The sequence below is a fragment of the Eriocheir sinensis genome, chromosome 9 (genome assembly GCF_024679095.1).
Source record: "Eriocheir sinensis breed Jianghai 21 chromosome 9, ASM2467909v1, whole genome shotgun sequence".
Lineage (NCBI taxonomy): Eukaryota > Metazoa > Arthropoda > Malacostraca > Decapoda > Varunidae > Eriocheir > Eriocheir sinensis.
Genome location: NC_066517.1, coordinates 24246942 through 24269043, shown reverse-complemented (window position 1 = coordinate 24269043; position 22102 = coordinate 24246942). Strand labels below are relative to the sequence as shown.

General features: G+C 43.7%; 1 protein-coding gene and 1 long non-coding RNA gene across 6 annotated transcripts in view; one reads left to right on the top strand and one right to left on the bottom strand.

Annotated features, from left to right (window-relative positions):
* The window catches only part of LOC126996229 (uncharacterized), a 126447-nt gene extending 126234 nt beyond the window's left edge, over positions 1 to 213 (top strand). Inside the window, exon 4 of the long non-coding RNA XR_007751111.1 lies at positions 172 to 213. This is a non-coding gene — a long non-coding RNA (uncharacterized LOC126996229). The remainder of the gene's footprint in view (positions 1 to 171) is intronic.
* A 1665-nt stretch (positions 214 to 1878) lies between these two features.
* Positions 1879 to 17710, bottom strand: LOC126996228 (heparan sulfate glucosamine 3-O-sulfotransferase 5-like). 5 transcript variants are annotated; one of them, XM_050856577.1, is made up of 6 exons: positions 17516 to 17710; positions 14912 to 15138; positions 14231 to 14496; positions 12886 to 13106; positions 11124 to 11253; positions 1879 to 10769 (listed from the first exon to the last, which is right to left on the bottom strand). In XM_050856577.1, exons 2-6 carry the CDS (start codon positions 15117 to 15119, stop codon positions 10530 to 10532), a joined length of 1065 nt encoding a protein of 354 aa, XP_050712534.1. In that variant the 5' UTR covers positions 15120 to 15138; positions 17516 to 17710; the 3' UTR covers positions 1879 to 10529. The 5 variants fall into 5 exon arrangements, with proteins under 5 accessions (XP_050712534.1, XP_050712535.1, XP_050712537.1 ...); XM_050856578.1 differs by having other exon boundaries at positions 14231 to 14493; XM_050856580.1 differs by having other exon boundaries at positions 14231 to 14457.
* Between the last annotated feature and the right edge of the window lie 4392 nt (positions 17711 to 22102).

The window sequence follows — 22102 nt, the reverse complement described above, 5'->3', positions numbered from 1 at the left end:
TTTCTCTTTTAATTACTCAAACGCGTCATTTAGCCATTTTCTGAACATAACCTCTCTTTTCCCCTCCCTCCGTTTTCTCTGGCAGTGACGGAGTACCGGGAGGGGAGACTTTAGGTAAGGTGATTAAGTTTTCTGATCGTGACCATTAACGCACGAAATCTCTCCTTCCAGGCACTCGGCGGGGCGGGCTCGGCTGCAGGGGCTTGGTGAGTGTTAGTTTTCACCCTCTTGTTTGGTTATTTGCGCGCCGTTTGTGTGGTAGGGAAATAAGGAGACAAATGAAAGGGAAAGGGAAGTATGGAAACGTTATAGTAGAGGCGTTACACCGTTACACGAATGGGAGGGAGGGGGAGGATTGATTGATTGATTGATAGTTCATTGTTGCAAGTAAACAACAAAGGAGAAGGGAGGAGCATGCCATCCCAACCCCCAGGCAGTACAGAGGGAATATCTGGTAGTCTGCTCTCTACGCCCAGGGCCGGAATATGCATAATACCTTGCCGGAAAACAAACTGGGAAAGTATTACTCGTTTGGGGCAAAAATACGAGAGGATGCTTGTCTGTAATTCTTTAAAGCGGAAAAACGATAGAGGATACGTGTGTAAGCAAGATTTTGGAAAAGCCTAATCCTCCTCCTGCAGCACACAACACACAGAGCCCGCGGTGGAGTGTATGATTATCCAACCACGAGGGACGAACGACCTGAGGGGAAGGGGAGTCAAATCAGGAGAATTGTGGAGGACAGGGTAGGAGGCGGGGGTACTGGGCTGGTTCACCTGTGCTCACGCTCCCCCCCCCCCCCCCTCCAATCAGCGGCAGGTGTGGTGGGCTCCCCCCACGCCCTCGCTGGCTAATTGCCCGCCGTTGCTCCGTGGGTCGGGGCTGAGGAGGCTTTGGGCTCCCCTGGGTGGCCTTAGCGGAGCGGGGAAGTTTAATGCAACATTCCTGACACGTGTCGCTGTTTTGAAGTTGTGAGCGAGGGACGTTTGTGGATGCCATCGCCTACAGCCCTATGCTGTCCTGGGCGTGGCCGGCGGGCACAGCCTTCCCGACTTCCTTCCCTTCCCCTACCTATACCACAGGTAGATATTTAATACGATACAGTCTGCAGTGCAAGACTTGCACTGCTTTGCTGATTACAGAATGTTCCTTACTCTGACCACTACTGTGTGTCCTTAACTAACGCAAGTGTCGTTTGGCACTTCAACCGACGACTACCACTGCTCCGAGGGAACGTCCTCACGCGGCGCCCCTGCCGATGCAGCTCGCCGCCCCCTGGGGAAGTAGCGTTGAGTGACGCGGCATCACTTGTGGTTGCAGCTTAAGAAGAGTCTGTAAGAGGCGGCTGATGCGGCCCCGGCGTGCGTGTGGCGAGCTATTAGTCACAGCGTTCATGGTGGCGCGGCCTGGCCCGCGGCGGCGGTCAGCGGTCACGAGGCGGGGACCGATTAGCGGCCGCCGCGAGGGCCGCCTCGTGTCCCTCCAAGGTCTAGTTAGGTCACAGCCGTCGCGGATGGGGTGGGTAGGCCTGCCCGGGGAGTCCCCCAGCCTCGCCTAACGTCTAATTTCCCAATTTTGGCCGTAAAGCCGCCTCGACGCGGCCCGTCACGGACGCGGCCAACGCCCCTCCACCGCACGGATTTTCTTGGCCACAAAAGTTAAAGAATTATCTGTAAACATCAACAATAAGAATAATGGGTGTCAAAATGATATTTATATCCCAGGTTTTTCTTACAAAAATTGTTTACTGAAACTGCATTAATGCAGAACACATTTCTTCAGCCGGCAGTTCATTACTGGTCTTTCCTGAATCTTGGTTTTCCCCGAAGCATCCTCGGCGAACAGTATTCACGAGCACGAGGAAACGTAGGAACGATGGTTATTTGATATTTTTATTACATCAATAGTAATGTGGTGACATAAGGATTTGGTCATTTACAAATAAGGCCTTTAACAAGTGTAAACATGGGAACTGGAGTGATCTGCTAGTTACAAACAAATGGCAAGAAACTGACGATGTTTTCCTCACGTGAGAGGTGTTGTAAGCTCCTCAGTGTAGTACCTTGTTAAGTATGATTATCAGCCACAAGCCAGGCTGTGGGTGGCTTGGGGACACAACTCTCACATGGATGAATCTCGGTACTTAAAAATTACTTTATATAAAAATATATGTGATACTGAGACACAGAAACTCTGATAAGAATATTGAGTACCTCTAATGTTCTCTATTTCTTTTCTTGAACCACTAAACACAGGATCTCGACCAAAATACTTACAAGAATAGTTTACATGCTTCATTAACGCTTGAGTATGACCAGTGGATGAGTGACACAAACCTATGGAGAAGTAACATCCTTTGCACTTGTATCGATAACAATCTTCACACACAAAAAAGAAGTTAAATAAGTAAATCTGAGCATGTGTGCTGATACTCACAACCTGATTAGCGGTGTTATGAATACGCCCGTTGGCAACAGACCGTTATGCATGACCTCACACAGCATGTAGACTACACTTCTTAACCTTTACAAAACCATTAAGTTATGTCTTTGTATAGAAATATGCCCACATTCAAAAAATAATTACTGGCTTTGTATTATACCAACAAATATAGACAGATTTGCTTCACAAGTGCCACTCTATTGTAATACTCTTCGTACAGTTCACAGAGGTAATCACAAACTCAATCGTTATCTTGGGTCGACTGAAGAGAAAAAGTTGGTGTTGAAGGTAATGTGTTCGCTAAATGAGGACCCATGATACTGCTGCTACAGGCGGGCCACTCACACCTTACATAGCCAATAGTGATCAACTCGCCCTTGGATGATGGTCAGCAAGTACAGTTGTGGACAAAATTACCCATCCGACTTTCTCTAAACTTGTGACTGACTGACCTCTTTCTGTGTGGCAAGGCTCATGGAAGAGGAGGAAGAGGAAGGGAGAGAAGTTTAAGAGGGAGTGGTGGGAGAGGAATGAAGGGAGAGGTGGGAGGGAGAGGAAAGAAGGGAGAGAAGTGTGAGGAAGGGACTGGTGGAAGAGGAAGAGAGAGACAGGTGAGAGAGGAAGGGAAGGAAACAGGTGGGAGAGGAAGGAAGGGAGAGAGAGGTGAGAGGAAGGGAGGGAGAGAGAGAGAGGTATGAAGGGAGAGGAAGGGAGGGAGAGAAGTGTGAGGGAGACAAAGGGAGGGGGAGGTGTGTGAGGGAAGGGCTGGTGGGAGAGGAGAGGTCCATCATGCAGGAGGGAGCCACAGTCACAGTGAGTTAAGAGTAAGGTGGATTGATATTTTCTGTCTCCAACTTTACGTTAAAAACTTTATCAGAATGTTAAAGTTTTAGATCTACTGGTTAGTGATATTAAAAGCCCTTTTCATGCTGACACATCAATTAGATATTTGTTTTTAAGAATCCTGCTCCTTTGGGTCTCATTGGCATGGCACGGCTGGCAGGGCAGACACCGGTAGTCTCAGTATCATAAGTGTGCTCTACATTACTAAGGAGGAAATATTGTCCTGGAAAAATAATTGCTGAACAAACTACATATTAGGCATTATTACAATTAGTGTGGTACATGGCATATATAACTCTCATTCAACTGGATCAAAAATATATTATGTTCATCAGATATGTCCTACAATTTTGTGCTGACACCAACTAAACGGCACGGTGAGGGAGCCCACCGCGCCGAGGCTACACCAGACCGGAACTCAGGAGGAGGTAGAGGTTAACACGATATGTACACACTGTATTTGCTAAGTTTGGCAACTAGGAAGCTGTTTGTTCTGTTAGCAGTGTACAACCACAACACTCACGAGTCTGACGCCCAGACTTTGTCTCTCACCAACATTATCACAACAAAGCTCCAGATCAACTACGCACAACATTAAAACGTCAACATAGAACAAAAGAATAGTTTGGCATTCCACAGTATTACTTAGTAGTTGGCTTATTCTCCAGGATACACCTCCCTGTGACTAACGCGCCACGCTGAAGAAAACGGGAAACTCAGAGCAAAAGAGTCACTGCACCAGGCCTGAAACACAGCACAGTGAACACAGCACTGCCTCCTGCTTGTCTCACACTGCCTGGTGAAGTGAGCACCAGATAGTCACTGTTAACGCAAGAGTATGGTAGGCCTCCCAGTGTGTAAGTCACCAATTGATTCTTAACTTAAGTCACATTATGACAGGATAAATTATGGTTACATTAGCACCAATTAAAGTTTCCAAAAATAAGTGATTGAGTCTTATTAGTGATTAAGTAATAATTACCTACTTATAAAAATAATTCAAATGAGTACAGACTTTCTAAAATGGTTTGATTACAAAGGAATATCTCCTAAAATTAGACTACAGATCTAATAGCAACAATTGTATTAAAAAAGAAATGTCCAAAATAATCCAGTGTGATATGTAATCTGCAAAACTTTGTTTGGTACAAAAAATACATTACATAATATTAAAAACTAATAAGAAATATCAATACTATGTTCTCTAAAATATATCGTATGCAATGCATACAGGCTTTATACTTATACATACAAAAAGATACCCGGGAGTGACCTGTATACAACACAATAACATTGAAGGTCTTGCAGTATAGTTATATTTCTCCACTCACTGCAGGACACAAGTGCTGCAATATAACATCCTTGCCATAAAAAAATCTCCCCTAAATTAATAGCTATATATGAGGGTAAAGTGTAATCGTGAAGAATATCTTACAGCATACACACGTTTCTTTTATTACCATGCAGACACGAGTGAACATAGAAGGGCCAGCGCTCCCAAAGCACTGTGCTTGCATATTCACACGATTCTTGTACTGTTGGACACAGGGATCTACACCAAGCCTCGGATTTCTCTTGTTCACCGTTATCTCTTAGATTCAAGAACAAGTGTCTCTCGTGGAGCACCTCTTACTTCACACGAGGGTTGCAACAAGAAACACTTGTCTTCATTTGGAGAAAAACTGCCTAAACACTTCATGAACAAGATGCTTGAGGACTTTGTGTAGATGATAGTAGAGACATTGTCTAGTTTTCTGTTTGTATCAACTTTCAACTAACTTCTGTATACTTTTCTGTAAATTATCATGTAATGATGCTTGCTGTAAACTTACTTTGAAGAAAACAAAACACTGACAAGACTTGCCTACTAGGTCACAGCTTGCAGGGAAAGCAACCCAAGGGGAGGTAAAGCAACAGTTTAGGAATACTAATTTCAAGTACGCACTACATAACAGCGTTGGTTTAGCAAGTGTGCTCCAAGCATTACTGTTCACTCTGATGTGACTCACTGTTGTTCCTACACGAAGGAAAGAAAGCAGCAAGTACTATTCCTGAATGTGCCGTGTGGCTTGGATGTGAAGCAGCACTGCATGAATAATGTTTGGCTTTTCACATCAAATTTTGAAGAACAAATTATCTCTATTAAGTTTGTATTTACTGTTGTGTGCCAGTCATCTTGATGGATAGGTAAACCTCATCACAGGATTGACGTCTTCTTTGCATGTTAATCTTTTCCAGCAACTGCAAAGTCTTGCTTGTACTGTGTAAATTTTGAGAACAAGAAGTTGAATATTATGATGAGTTAATGAGTTTTCCACATTTGAAATATAGTTCTCACTCGGCTGTCAGAGTTTTGTAAGTTGCATGACTCACTCGGCCTTGTCCGGCTCACTGACCTGTGAAGACTGTGAGTCACAAAATCCTGCAATGCAACGCTGTGCTCAAAGCATTCATATGGAAGAAATGCCCAAATGCATTCATATACTGAAATATATTTAGTATTCTGCTCTGAGAGTACCAATAATGTTTTTTTGGTATCCTAAAAAAATATAATTTCATTTGTGATGGAGAGAAGATAACAATGTTAGAGTTTTTGTTTATATATATATATATATATATATATATATATATATATAGATATATATATATATATATATATATATATATATATATATATATATATATATATATATGTTATTGCTTATAAAATCTTATAGAGTTGAGAAGATAAATCATTATGTTTTCCTACTCTCCAATGGTGAGGTGTTTGGGAATGCCTGGTAACAACACATGGATGGCTGTGGGGGCGGCACACAGCGCCACACCACCCAGCCACACACCACTCCACTCCCTGCCTTGCTCCACCTGTTAGCCAGCCAGTCACTGCTTCCCTGCACACTGTGCCTCAAGACACACCCTGCCTGCACTCAGCTCAGGTGCATTCAGGGAAGTTCCCGGCACAGTGTGCAGAAAAGTGTCATAACATTGTAAGGAGTTAGTGGAACAGTGAGTTCTGAGTGAACTATAATATTTCTAGAAGCTGTGAAATATATAATCTGCCTCAACACCAAAATATCATTCAACATCTTAGGAAACTAAAACTTAAGTTGAAAATATTCTTTGACCTCACTTCAGCTTTGTGTCACTCAGTGAGATGATATACATTTCAACGCAAGTAACCTTCATACAACTGAAGTTAACGGTACTGCATGGTAGACACACCTTCATACAACTGAAGCAAATAATGATTTGTATATGCTCATTACCATGTGCAACATCAATAGTACATCAACAGGCTTTCAATATGAAAGATACTTATTCACCATAGGGAATATCATCAAAAGCTTTGTGAACAATATACAGCTGTCTTCACCACTTAGGATTACTTTGGCCCAAAGGGTCTCGGAGACTAGACCAAATGCACGTCCCATGCTTCACTTCGAGGTAGTTTCAGTGCACGGATCCCCTTCATTAGTGTTGCCATTATCGGCTTTGAATTTGTGAAGAAAAGCACATCCATTTATACCCCACGCTTTGGCTGAGTGACTGTCTGTCTCACCTGTGCAGGGAACATCTCTCATGGCTGGTTGATGCATTACAGGAATGTGGCTCAATATAGTACTCATGGCACAGGCATTTAGGTGCATTTAGTAAGTGTGTGGGATGCACGCCCACTTGTATTAGCCCCGTTACAGTCTGCCCGGGCTGACTCATGACTATCCAAGACTGGACTTGTTGAGTTTATTGATTTATTAACCTGCTAAAAAATATAACTGATGAAAGGACGTTTAACACTAATCCACGGAGAGTATTTTCAAAGCACGAACATTCATAAGTAAGACAAAAGCTTTGAGTTCAGTGGTAAACACTGCATATATTTTAAAAATAACACCATAAAACTATAGCTACCTGGTCCCAAGATGATGTATTTTTTCAAAATCCCAAATTTAACGAACTATAATATGCAGCTGTACCCTGTTGTCTTTCTGAACGATGATTTGGATAAGTCGCATTGTCACCAAATATTGAATATAAAAATACGAGTATAAAGTATGCGAGTTTTGTCTTGAAGTCCCATCACTGAGTATTTTGACGCATTTATATTTATAACCGCAACACAAAACCCTACATGTGTATGTTTGCCCAGAGCAGTTTTAAAGATTTATAATGGAGGTGGGAATGAAGCTCCCGAGCCAGGAACAGAGGAGAGGACCCCAACACAGGCGGGGCAGGCCACCGGCGCCTCACCCCTACACAGCCTGTATTGAAAACTTAAATTTCCAGTTACAAAGAGAAATGAGTTACTTGGAAATTCACAAACATATATTTGTTGATTGACTGAAAGAATTACTCTTCACGTCCTAGTAAAACGGTCAAATGTGAGTGTTGTCAATGCAGCAGCCAGTCAGATGTAACACCAGACAGACAGTCACCTCAGACAAAGGCAGTTGATGAGAGAATCAAGGAAAATATCATTTATTTGAGATATTCAACAGGCAAAGCCCCAAAGTAAGTTGTTAATATTTTCAGTGCACAAATATTCTTTGCCTCATTCATATCTCCCCCCCCCCTAAAAAAAAAGTATGTACATTACTTCATAGCTCTCACAAAAATACTTTTGGTGTCCATATACCTAATGAAATATTACAAAATATATGATGAAAGACAGCAGATGATCACAAAGCCATTAGTCTTTAAAAATTACATCAATATCAGTGCAAATAGAGGCGTGGGGGCGACAAATGCCAACCCCCAGGCTAAGTGCAAGACTGGACAGACTCGTTACTAAATGCTGCTTTTGTAAGGACGAGAGGTGACCTTCTCATCACGGCTCGCTGCTGGGAGCGCGGCTCACTGGAGGGCATGCACTCGTCACCTCTGGCGTGTGCTGCGGCCATGGTGAAGGAAGGGCCCAGCCCACACACAGCTGGTTTATCAGGTTTTCCTGTCATGTTCTCTACAAGCGGTGCCTGACATGAACACTCAAAACATCAACTATGTACAAGTGCAGAACATAATTTTGTGATGAACTTTTACCAAGTGTAAAACTTCTGAAACAACATTTTATATAACTGACATGCCTTTCACTTAAGTGGTTTCACTGTTATTAATTATGCGCTGCCATGGCTTTCATTATAACTTTCCATAAAATGCATCTTGAAAATTGAATTACAAGATGTTTTAAGCTTCTAAAAAGTTAGCTTCTTAAAGAATTGTTTTAAAATAAACTTTGTCCAGTTCGCCTTGAGCAGCACGGCAGATTTGAAGATCACCTTTCGTCCCCGTGTAAAAGGCAACAACAGTCACAAGAAACAACGACGCTTGTGGCCCGGCCAGGTGCTGTCATGCCCTACGGGTGCTGCAGCAGAGGCGGGACACAGAGCTCACCACAGACTGACAGAGGAGGCCCAAAGAGGTGCAGAGTTATATGTATAATGTGCAATCCAAGAGGAAGGAGAAGAATTGAATCCCTTATATATGTGCTTATAGCTTAGGAGTTAAACTAAACTGTTTTTAGACACACTGTAGTTCTTGCTTTCCTTTCACACACCCATGCACACACTTGACTACATGTACGTAAGGTTGCCCACTCACACCGTCCCAGATACACTGTTGTGGTTATGAAGAAGTCTTAAGAAACTAGTTTTAGGTTGGATCTTTGAGAACACACACCACCATGACAGTCTTGAACATAGAGAAACTAATGAAATTCTCTTGATAATTGGTACTTTTAGTGGAGACTGCAAACACACGCTGGCGGCTGTTATCAGTGTGTTCGGCTCCTCCTCCGAGTGGCTGCTTTCAGCTGTTTATCAGTAAATACCACTCACAGGCGGTTCCTTGTCATTAGTTTATGACACTGATAACAGCAACTTGCATAACATAACAACCCATCATATCAGTAACTTTACCACAATCACAACATTAGGCCTAAGATGATATGGAACACCCCTCAGCTTCATCCTACCTGGCCATGCTACACACACACACATGCATACAAAAAGAGCCTGATGGCTACACACACACACACACACACACACACACACACACACACATAAATGCTCTAAATCCTTTAGTTGGGTTTTATGTTTCCTTGGTGTGATGAGCCATCATGGAGATGCTCACAACTCCTGGCCCCACACCAGGCCACCACGCCCCAGGGAAACACTTTGGCTCATAATTCCTCACAAAAGTTTGCACAAATCCTCTCAAACTAATGAAGCTGCCACCAAGACATTATGCAAAAGTCAATTACTTTTTATGTTGATTTGATGAGACAGTCTCACTGGAAACTGTGATCCAGAATGTCCCTTGGAGTGTATCTCCAGTTAACTGGGTTTTCAAAATCTCTCTTGAGACATGTCAGAGCCAATCATTGGGGTGCACAAGACAGTGAGTGACTAATCAGGACCTATTGCACTAGACACCACACCATGCCTGGAGCCACACAAAAGAATTTTCTCAGGTTTTATAAATGGAATGTTTTGAAGACCTTTGTATCTCAGAGTTCGAGAATGAGAAACTTCTGGAGAATTTTTACCTCAGTGAAGCAAAAGTTGTCCATCTTTGCTGTCAAAAGATATCATTGTTGGTCGTTTTTGTAATGTGGTGGCATGTTTAATTATAGCAATGTGCATCAAAGTACAAAATGCCTGATATTTACAAGCAAGATTTTTAAACTGTAATATCCATTATGATCAGTTTAAAAATGAGATAGTTTTGCCCGATGCTCCTGGTGCTGGTGCAGCCCAAGGCGGGTGTTGACAAGGTGGTCCAGCGCTGGCGTGTGCTGCCTTGCCTTGAGAAAATTCATTGATGTGGCCTCCGATTCAGACATTACAAAGTTATGCTCTATGCATGTTAACGCTTGATGGCTTACACATGTAGTGCTACTATTTCACCATTAAATTAATGAGCAAAATCAGCATCTCAAAATATATTCTCTTGTCACAGACACATTCAGCAAGACACAGTGATATAGCCACAGCATGTTTTGCCACAGGTAACCTTGCCTAGCGTAAAGATAGACATCTAAAAATAAATTACTCCACTTCTCTGTCACTCGCTTCACTTCTTGTGCTTAAAAGATCCTTTATGCAACAGACATAAATAAGATAAAGTATCACTGTGAAATTGTACTATGATTATGGATAACAGAGAGAAAGGGATAAGGTGGGCAGCAGGTGCTTGGCCTCGCTGAGTGCTGGGCCGGGCAGCCTCCAGCACGCCGGGAAGTAGAGGTGTTAAGAGGTGGGCCAGCCAAAGTTTTGGCCGACCATCTCGTAGAACTGTTCATTGAAAGGAACAAAAAACTTACGCAACTGAGACATGACTGTAGGATCCACATAAGGGTGGGGCCGACCCTTGGCCTCTGCCAAACACTTCTGAAATGTTTCATTCCTCATGCAGTAGAAGCCTTTGGTCTCGTTGAAGTAGAAGTTGTCTGGTGTGATGTAGGGGGGAAGCCTCAAAAACTGCTGTACCTGTAACAACATTGCCGGGTCAGCCTGTGTGCCGGGTGGGGACCCAGCGGGGTACTGCCCTTGTTAAGGTCAGAAGGTTTAACTTTGATTTTATCCAAGATCATAGGTGTCTTTGTTATGAATAAGGTACTAATATTGTTTCATCAATAAGTCCATACATATACAATGAACTATTTCTCATAAATTTATGGAGGGAGAATCCAGACGGAAGGACGTGATTACTGAACTCTCAGATCATAACAATCCCAAAATACTGTACTTGTGGCGATGATGGGTCCAGCTTGTGGTCAGGCTGTGGTGAAGTACACACACACACACACACACACACACACACACACAAGGGAGAGCACATACCTTATTGATCTCTGCGAAGGGATCTCTTATTAGGTTATCACCGTTTATGATGTGTATTTGTTCTCGGGGAAACTCCCGCAGCCAGCGCAGGACATGGACTGCATACTGGCTGATTTGTATTGCTTTAAACCTGAAACAGAGGGAACCATGGACCTACTGACAAGAGAGAAAAAACTTGTCTGATCTTTACTTTAAATTCTTAGGCAAAGTACACATTAGAAATCTTTAAATAGAGAAGAAAAAAAAACCTTGTCTGATCTTTACTTTAAATTTAGGCAAAGTACAAACTAGAAATCTTTAAATAGAGAGAGAAAAAAACTTGTCTGATCTTTACTTTAAATTTCTAGGCAAAGTACACATTAGAAACCTTTAAATAGAGAAAAATAAACTTGTCTGATCTTTACTTTAAATTTTCAGGCAAAGTACACATTAGGAACCGTTAAATAGAGAAAAATAAACTTGTCTGATCTTTACTTTAAATTTTCAGGCAAAGTACACATTAGAAACCTTTAAATAGAGAAAAATAAACTTGTCTGATCTTTACTTTAAATTTTCAGGCAAAGTACACATTAGGAACCTTTAAATAGAGAAAAATAAACTTGTCTGATCTTTACTTTAAATTTTCAGGCAAAGTACACTTAAGAAATATTTAAATAGAGAGAGAAAAAAACTTGTCTGATCTTTACCGTAAAATTTTCAGGCAAAGCACACACTAGAAATCTTTAAACAGAGAGAAAAAAACTTGTCTGACCTTTACTTTAAATTTTCAGGCAAAGTACACACTAGAAATCTTTAACCCCTTGACTGTTGATTTCCTACAACAAGTCATCACCAAGCTACAGGAATGGAACAAAAAATGGCTGTTAGAAATCAATGAAGAAAAATGTAAAGTCCTGCACCCAGCATACCAGTACTACATGGGAAACACTCCTCTATCCACCACAGAGGCAGAGAAAGACCTGGGACTATACGTTACCAGGCTACCAGTGAAAGCCAAATCCATACCAATCACAGCGGACAGGTTAAATTGACAAGGGATTAGCTATTCTCACAATCTTTTACACCATTCCAACTTTTCGTAGCCATATCAGGAAAAACCCTACACTGGGAAACTAAAACGAGGCATAAAAACATAACTGGCCTCGTGAAGTACCCGACCCTTGGATTTAGAAAGACTATAACTAACATTCTCATAGGGGGGGCAGCATACCCTCCCGTCACCCCAGAATAGGACATGCAAACAGGGGAATATTACCCGAACATACCCTACCCTCATCATCCTTCAACATTTATTTATTTTATTTATTTTTACTCAAGGGTATAGTAAGAAGAGGAAGTGGGTTAGTGGTAAAGGTACAGGTAGGAGAGAAGGAAAGACAGAAGGCGTGTACAGCTGTATGGTGTAGATTGCAGGGAAGGAGGTGGTTCTTTTTACCTCTTAACCTAACCCCCCTTCCCCCCTTCAACGGATGGCCAGGTAAGGGGTTTAACTGATCCCCTTGCAGGCATTCGGTACTCTAGGCAATTAAGAGAGAGATTTAAAGGCCCCGGAGTCGGTTTGGGGAATGAGATGTTTTGCTTTTCACTGTATAAATTGTTTCCTCTTAAATCATTTTCTGGTGTGTTTTCCGTGTGTGTGGGAGACAAAAGAAAAGAGCGGCCAAAAGAGAGGTCAATTTCGGGTGGAGAGGTGTGGAGATACGCTCCTCACATCAACATACTGACACACATCACAGACATTCTCAAGAGGTGGAAGACTTACCCGTCATTGATCTCCCCATCCGGCGTGAGGACTCGCTTGTGGAATGGTGCCACTTGCCTCCCTTTCTTTAGCTTCGTCTCCATGATCTGGGCGTAGTCGGACACCACTCGCGTCGCCGGGTCCCTCACGATGAGCAAGAGCTTGATGGTGGAGTTCATGGCCCTTATCCTGGCGGGGGCCTCGCGCGAGATGAAGTAGGAAGGAGTCTTTTCTATAGTGACCTGCAGGAGAGTGGGCTTGCTCATGTGTGGTTCTCAGTAAGGCAATGAGGAAGTGTATTTGGTGTTGATCTAAGGGATGCAAGGATGTTAGTAGGAAGGAGTCTTTTTCTATAGTGACCTGCAGGAGAGTGAAGCCGGCTTGCTCATGTGTGGTTCTCGGTAAGGCAATGAGGAAGTGTATCTGGTGTTGATCTAAGGGACGCAAGGATGTTCCCAGCTGATTGAAAGGATTCTGGGATGTTTGTCGTTGAATACTGGGCTATTTGGTGTTGGATAAAGGGATTCTGGGATATCTGTTGTTGAATATTGGGCTGTTTGGTATTGGATAAATGGATTATGGGATATCTGTTGCTGAATACTGGGCTGTTTGGTATTGGATAAAGGGATGCTGGGATATCTTGTTGAATATTGGGCTGTTGATTATATAAAGGGATATCTTTTTTAATACTCTGTTATGTACTGGGTTGTCACTGTTGATTACATACTGGGACATCTTGTTCAATGCTGGGCTGTCAGCTGTTGATTATATAGTGGGATATCTTTTTGAATACTCGGCTATGTACTGGGATGTCACTGTTTATTACATACTGGGACATCTTGTTGAATGCTGGGCTGTCTGCTGTTTGATTAAAGGGACCTTGGGATGTCTGTTGCCTTTATAAATTGCCTTCATGATGTCTTAAAATTTTACAGTTGTTAATGTGATGTATGTGACTTAAAACTCATCTCAAGAGTCTTATTACATGGAGAATAGTTATTTTTATGTGATGCAAGGCTTTCTTAATGTACAACCTACTTTATGATGAAATTTAAGAGCTATGAGCTTGAAGAATGGACTTAAATATTGCTTAGTTATTTTGGTTAATATCATAATAATGGCCTACAGATTATTAAAAAAAACTTTAGTCTTATAATGTATCCTAATTTCGTATCTCATAACAAAGTAGCAGGAATTTAGTCAAGGGGACAAGCTGATAGAAAGCTCAAAGAAAAAGTTTCACACCAATGTTTTAACTAAACCAAGTCACTCTATGCATTATCAGCTTGCAGTACTTGAAGGAGAGAAATGCAGAACAAAACTGAGCCCTGAGCCCTGACCCCCCTGAAGATGTCCATGGCTGTACCTGGTTGTCAAAGGAGTACGGCATCTTTTTCCTGTACCACTCCAGACCGTTTGCATAACGCTCGTCCTCATCAAAGAAATGCATCTCCATTCCATTTTTTTGAATATGGGGATGGAGGTTCAGCATTTCCAGAAGAGCTCGAGTACCACACTTCCGCACCCCAATGATGAGGGCCTGGGGCAGCCGCCTCTGAGTGCCCCTGATGCGTAGCCGCTTGCGGTAAGCTTCTGTTGTGACGGAATCAAGCCCAGTGGTCTCAGAGGCTGCTGAGGGAGCTGTAATTATTCTATTGTCACATTCTACCTGTGTTGAGTTCCCTGGGGAATACTGACAGTCCTTGGATTTTTGACACTGCTAGTGGTTTACCAGCTTCCTTTAAATTAGGTCCTTACCAAAGGTGATAAATTACCACTGTTAAGTGCTGAGGTTCTCTCGCTGGTGTCTCAAAATATGGACTGCCAGCACCAGAAGCCCCAAGAAGCATTAAGAGCATAGAAAATGTAAAGCAGCAAGCATGCAGCCACTCGCATGTACATTGGTATTAATAAGCCATCATCACAGCTGCAACTGTTTAGAACTCATGTTATGAAATCTACCTAACATCCTATCAAGTGATTTATTAGCTGCCTTCTGCGACACACTGGTGAACTAACTGACTGAAACCAAGCTTAAAGCATTTACCATACACTGCTGCAGCCCCCATGGGAGAGACATAGTAGAGGACGAGGCAGACGATGAATGACGCCAGGATCATCAGGGGGGCCACCCGACGCAGTGCGCTCCAGGGTGAAGAGCTCTCGCCACGGCCCCCCATCAGCGGCCCTCGCGCTGCTTGGCTTCCTAAGTCTTCATGCCATACCAGGTGACTCTCCTCACTCCTCCCTGGCATGACCTTTGGCCCATTCCACCTGCCAAGACAACACCTTGATGTTAACGTCACGGCAAACTGAGGCAATTTCTTAAAGGGTTTCCTCTTAATGCTACTAAAGGCTGGTGCCCTTGAAAATGATTAAAGTATTGAAAGTAAAGCACTGAGTATTCCCTAGGATATCTATCAATACAGTTTTGTCACAGAGCATCACAAAAACTTCATTGTCTGGAAAAAAGTAAAGTAACAGGAAAGTATTTGTCTTCCAGCCGGCATTAGGCTGGCACTCATCCTGTGTTGGAAGTGGCACAGCTGCCTCACACTCCTACCCTCCGAGGGGCCGCTGCCTCACCCTGATTCTCAATCATTGTAATTTGGAAGCCTAACTACAGCGTGAGAGTTGGAAGTAGCAGGATTGAGTGTGCTGAGAGGGAGTGCCAGAACAGGGAGAGATGGGAGACACTTCTGCCGTGGCCACCCCCTGGAGGGAAGTTCCTGTGAGGCAGCAGGGCGTCGGAGATATGGACAGATGGATAGAATACTACAGCGTCACCTGGTCTCTGTCAGGCATGTCGCACGGCCATCATGTCACTTCACTTCAGGTTAGATTCAGGCTTCGCATTACGTACATTTACAATAACAAAGCAACCACCAACATTCTTAAAAAAAAATAAAAATAAAACTATGCATGCGGTGTTAGGTCAACTGTAGCGTGATAAGTGGTGATGTTTATCATAAATCCCTCTCTATATTTAGCAGTGACAAGCCTTTCCTGTTACTTTAGTTGTGACATTCTTATTTATCTGTGGTGACAAACCTTTCCTGGTATTTAGTTGTGGCATCTTTATCATTCTTTGGTAACTTTAAATTATCATCATTTCAGCGAATACACAATACCTATAATGGGAGCCTACATAATAGTTGCGCGTGGCCTCAGAGTAGCACGAATTGTAGAAAACACTTTGTGAATCAACTGGTTCAGCACAAAGATACTGCAACCTTGCCCAAAAAGTGATTTCCAGAGACTTACTACACTCTGCAACTCATTCTGTAGACATGAAGGCTGCAGTATTTGTTCTAAACCACTTGATTCACAATATATATTCTACAATTTGCAATGCTTTATATTAACCACCACACCATTCACAATATATGGTCAAGCTTGGATAGACTGATTTGAGGTGGCACAAGTTAGCTGTTCTCACTTGACAAGCTTGTATTGGTTCATCAACCCAGCACACGGCCCCACTCCTGCTGGCATGACAGGAATTTAATGACTAGTGAACCAAAACTAACAGTGACTTGCAGTGATCAAGTTCCGCTTTGTTAGGTTACTGGCAACTTTCAGTGTACGATGATGAAAGTTGTAGTGATAAATGAAAATACACTGTAGTTCTAGGGTGTTAGTGGCCTCTGCAAAGTTACATATTAGTGGGGTTGATGACTGAATAAAAATGATTGATGAAACTGTAAAGGGCTGGAAGCATATTGCCTAACTTGTGCACATGGGGTAGTAACCAGGTGTGTTAAGCAGGTGAGGGCACCAGAATGACTGGAAGATAGGGATACAAATACTATAGCTAAGGGTCTGATTCCTGGAGTATTTCTTTTCTTGTCAATGTCTTTATCTAACCTTGGCCATAATAAGAAAACTAAACTTGAGTTCATACATCACTGACATGCCACTGCAGAGCTAAATGAGAATACACTGTAGTTCAAGGGTGTCAGCGGCTTCTGCAAAGTTACATATTAGTGAGGCTGGTGACTGAATAAAACTGACTGATTAAATTGTGAAGGGCAGCAACATCATTGGAACATAGGAATACAGATATCTCAACTAAGGGCTTTGATTCCACAAGTATATCTTATCCTATCAAACACATCTTAATCTGACCTTGTCCATAATAAGTAAACGAAACCAGGTGAGTCTGTATCTAATGGTTTTGATTCCATGAGTATTTCCTTTCCTATCAACACTCCCTGACCTGACTTGACCTTTGCCATAACGAGTAAACGAAACCAGGGTCCGTATATCATTGACCTCCACAGGCATATGAGGTAACCCAGGTGCCCGGAATGTGGGTTCCGGGGGGGCGACACCTGGGGGAGCACAGAACACAGGTGACCACAGGGGAGAACACCACACAACACACGACACACTGGGGCCAAACACGTACGATTCCTGTTCACGAGGACGACCCGAGACCACCTTCCCAGAGCCACACCCAAGAGTCACACCCTCGCCACACCACCCTTCACAATCCCACCTGGAGTCACATCTCACTGAACCAAAGACACAGGGGGCCACAGGGGACTAAACCACTCCCCGGGGGCACCTCCAGAACACGTCTCCCAATGAATGAGTCTCGCTGGGTCATATTTCAAGACTCGTAGAGGTCATAGGGGCGGTTTCTCACCTCCAGTTATGCTTCCAGCGCCACAGAAGCTTCACCTTTTTCCCCAGAGCTGGAGGAGAGAAGGGAATCAGTTGTTATCTGCACACTGCACTCCCCGCCGTCATCTCCCCCACAAACATATTCTACGTGTTTAGTAAGTGGAGTGAGTGAGGCCAGAGAGCTCTCCTTACTCCCCTTCTCCCCCTTCTCCTCCCCCAAGTGGAAGGTTGCCACATTTCACAACTCGGCACCACCACCAGCAGCTCTTCTCCTCCTCCTCCTCCACGCCCACTCAAGCCCTCCTCACCTCCACCTATATCATAAGACCTTTGTAGCGGTGAAATGAGTAGGTGGAGGAGGTGGAGAAGGATGAGAAATGGATGAAGGGGTGGTGGTGGGTGTCATTATATAGTTTGCGTTTCCAGTTATAACCTTTGTCTTATCTTCCACGCCTACTCACTTATAAGACCTTTTAGTTGTGGAATGAGTAGGTGGAGGAGGTGGAGAAGGATGATAAATGGATGAAGGGCACGTGGTGGTGGGTGTCATTATATAGTTTGCGTTTCCAGTTTATAATCTTTGTCTTATCAGTAGATCCTTCCACCCCTCACCTCCACCTACATCGTAAGACCTATTTGAAGCTGTGAAATGAATAGGTGGAGGGAGGTGGAGAAGAATGGGAAATGGATGAAAGGGTGATGGTGGGAGTCATTATAGTTAGCGGAATCGTGATATGTTTCTTAGTTTCCTGTTCTAATCTTTATCTTATCAGTCTCGATCCTTTATCACATTCCTCTCATGAATTTCAACCTATAACCATTTTCCTTGTGGGTGGTGATTTTATCCTCTCTTTGTCCCCCTATTCCTTCCCCTTTTTCATCCTTTCTCACCTTTTCTCTGCCTTCTCTTTCTTACACACATGTCGTTTATTTATATGTTTTTTTTATGTAGTCTATGATTCGCTTCTTTCTTTCCTTTTGTCTCGGAATTGATCTTGTATTTGTGAAGTATATTATGCAGTCCTTCCCCTCCCTTCAGTGACCCCATTCTTTTTCCCTGAGCCTCGAGATCTCTTAAATTTATCCTCCTCTTCTCCTCCTCCTCCTCTTCTCGCCTCCTATCTCTCCTCGTCCTACTCTTATTTATTCCTCTTCCTCCTCCTACTCCTACCGGTTCATCTTTCTCCTCCTCCTCAACCCACCTATCTCTCTTCTTCCTCCTCTTCAGCACACCTATATTCCTCCTCCTCCTACTCTTATTTATTCCTCTTCCTCCTCCTCCTCCTCCTACCGGTTCATCTTTCTCCTCCTCCTCAACCCACCTATCTCTCTTCTTCCTCCTCTTCAGCACACCTCTTCCTCCTCCTCCTCCTCCTCCTCTTTCTCAACCTACCTATATTCCTCTTCCTCCTCCTCCTCTTCAGCCTTCCTATTCCTCTCTCTTCTTCCTCAGACCCCTATTCCTCCTTTTCCTCCTCTTCCTCTTCCTCTTCCTCCTCAACCCATTTATTCTTCCTCCTCCTCCACCCAATCATCTAAACCACCTGCCACATCCGTTTCCAGCCCGCCCACGCAGTAATGTTACTTGCACTGCTCACGTCCTTCCACCCCCCATCCTCCCCCCTTCCCCAAGCCTTCCCTCTCGCACGCCCACGCAAACCCGCCCACACTCACACACACACACACCCACGCGCGCACAGCATCTCTTCCTGGAAGCTCACAAATGATTTACAGTATTTACAAGCTCGATCGTCCACGGCAGGATTTCATAGACGTGTGTGCATGCAAAGGAGGGATTGAGTTTGCATGTAAGTTGTGACCTGCTGACCTCTTGCATTTGGCCGGTTGACTGATGGTAATGGTAGTAGTAGTAATGGTTTTGTAACGCTGGAAATAGAGAGGAATAGAGGATAGGCACTTATAAGTAGGATCCCACTCTTTATTCTCCTTCTCTTCCTCCTTTTCTTCCCTCCTATATTCCTCTTCCTCCTTTTCTTCCCTCCTATATTCCTCTTCCTCCTTTTCTTCCCTCCTATATTCCTCTTCCTCCTTTTCTTCCCTCCTATATTCCTCTTCTCCTCCTCACCCCATCTATTTCTCTTTCTTCTCCTCCTCCTTCTCAGCCCACTTATTCCTCCTCCTCCTCCTCCTCCTTCTCATCCCACCTGAGGTCTAAGATACCCAAATTTGATGTGGACTAACAGGATGGAGATATTCAGGAGGGCTGACGGCTGTACAATTGCCGGCATCACTGAAGCATTGTCTCTCCTACGCTAAGCTTCGTGCCGCCAGTGCCATCTGTGTGCCAGGAGAGGAACCATTCAGTAGTTTCAAGGTGTTGCTAGAAGCTGGAACTACGAGAGGAGGGAGGGAGAGGGAGGAAGGGGACAGGCAGTGGGGTGGAAGGGAATGTAGAGTGAGGGAGAGTAGATAGTACGGTGGATGGGAGTGGAGTGGGGAAGACTAGATGGATGGATGAATGGAAGACTGGAAGGGAGTGGAGTGAGAAAGAGTAGATGGATGAATGGAAGGAAAACTGGAAGGGAGTGGAGTGGGAAAGAGTATATAGATGGAAGGGTGAATGAAAGACTGCGGGAGTGGAGTGGGGAGGAGTAGATGGAAAGGTGAATGAAAGACTTGAAGGGGATGTAGAGTGAGAAAGGTCGATCTATGCCTGTAGGCTGCACGAGAACGCTGTGGGGAATAGGTGTAGGAGGCACGCATGATTATTACCACCGCAGGATGTAAGAAGCTTATTGATTGTACAGGAAAGAGTCAGTTTAGTGGCGGATCGAGTAATGGTAATGGGGAAGGTACAGCGAAGTACTTATTCTGATCGAGACTTCCTTTTACATCAGTCATTTCCAAATACCAAATAGGAGATCAGTCGGGTTCTCATAAGCGTTTCTTTACGTTCATGGTGCAGAAGAAGGCTCACACTACCATCAGGGTCATAGAACTACCCCTGGAAAGGCCCACAACGCCTATGAAAGCCTTGTTAAATATGTGAGTGTCTGGACGCCGTTAGGTTCAGGAGTACAGGCCTTAGTTTTACGTCTGGCAAAGGTACGCGAGAGGTTGAGGGAGGTGGTCGAATCCCCCCCCAATCTTGTGTTCACATGAATGGAGGGTTGTGTGTACGCTGCTGTGTGTGTGTGTGTGTGTGTGTGTGTCAGTAAAACAGTGTTGCCGCGTGTCCCTTCCGTGCTCTACGTCACTCTTATGTGCCCTAGTCATGCTATACGCGGCACTGGGCCAGTACTGCTTACATCGATCACTTTAATTGACGAGAGCGGGGGTGGAGCAAGGGAGGAAAGCTAAAACAGGCGTTGTAGGAATCAGCTCCCACCCGTAAAATAGCTCGCAGAGAGAGGGCCAACTTGCTTACTTTTTTTTCCACATTTCAACCCACCGCTATCGTTTGCTTGTCCCTGTTTCGGTTTCATTACACGGCACAGGCATCAGAGCAACACTTTTAATCAGTAGAAGGCTTTATAACAAACGAGTACGGGAGATTTTATAGAAAGAATTAACCCCACGTTGATGTTCACTCAGTTCTTGGTTGTTTGTTCTGTTGGTCTGGTGTGTTGCTGTCTTGCCGGCAATATCAACCATCACAAAGATCACAAACAAGGCAATTTAATGGGTTTTCCTGCTGTGTATTCCCCAGTGCGCATGTTTGGTGGACAGCAGAGCGACTTATTTCCACGAGGAGGTATTTCTCGCTACACCGGCACACACTCTCTCACACACACACACACACACGCGAGGGGCCGCCCCCACCTGAGCACATGCAGGTCACGGGAAAGCCATTACGATTCTGCGGAAGTCTTCTTGTTGCTCATTTTTTAAAGGTCGCGTTGCTGTGATTTAGGGCATGAGTGAAGGGGATAATTTAAGGTGCTTTTGGGGGATGATTTTAAGGGAAGACTATAGGGAATTTTAGGGGATGATTTTAGGTGATTTTAGGCTATGATTTTAGGTGATTTTAAGGGAAGATTAGGTGATTTTAGGGCATGATTTTAGGTGATTTTAAGGGAACACTAGGAGATTTTAGGGGATGATTTTAGGTGAATTTAAGGGATTATTTTAGGTGATTTTAGGAGAAGACTTTAGGTGATTTTAGGGATGATTTTAGGTTATTTTAGGTGATTTTTAGGCGATTTTAGGGATGATTTTAGGTGATTTTAAGGAATGATTTTAGGGGATGAGCGAAGGATGACAGCAACCAACAATACCATAAGTGTGTGAGGGAGTGGGAGAAGGAGAGGGAGAGGGAGTTAGAGCTAGGCGGAAAAAGTTGAAGTAAGATAGAAAAAAAAAGTAAAAGTTGCATCATTGCGCACCCGGTCACCCAGGAAGGCGCTCAAAGAAGTCAAACGCATGCCCAATTGCGTGTAAATGCAGAGTAACAAGGCGCAATGGATGTTTAAATGTCCTTGTGGTGGCGGGTGTGATGGAAGAGAGAGAGAGAGAGAGATATGGAAAAGGTTAAAGAAGTTGAATAAAGAAGAGAAACGAGAGAGAGAGAGAGAGAGAGAGAGAGAGAGAGATGTATGGGAGAGAGGAGGAGATAGAAAAGGTTAAAGAAGTGGATTAAAGAAGAAAA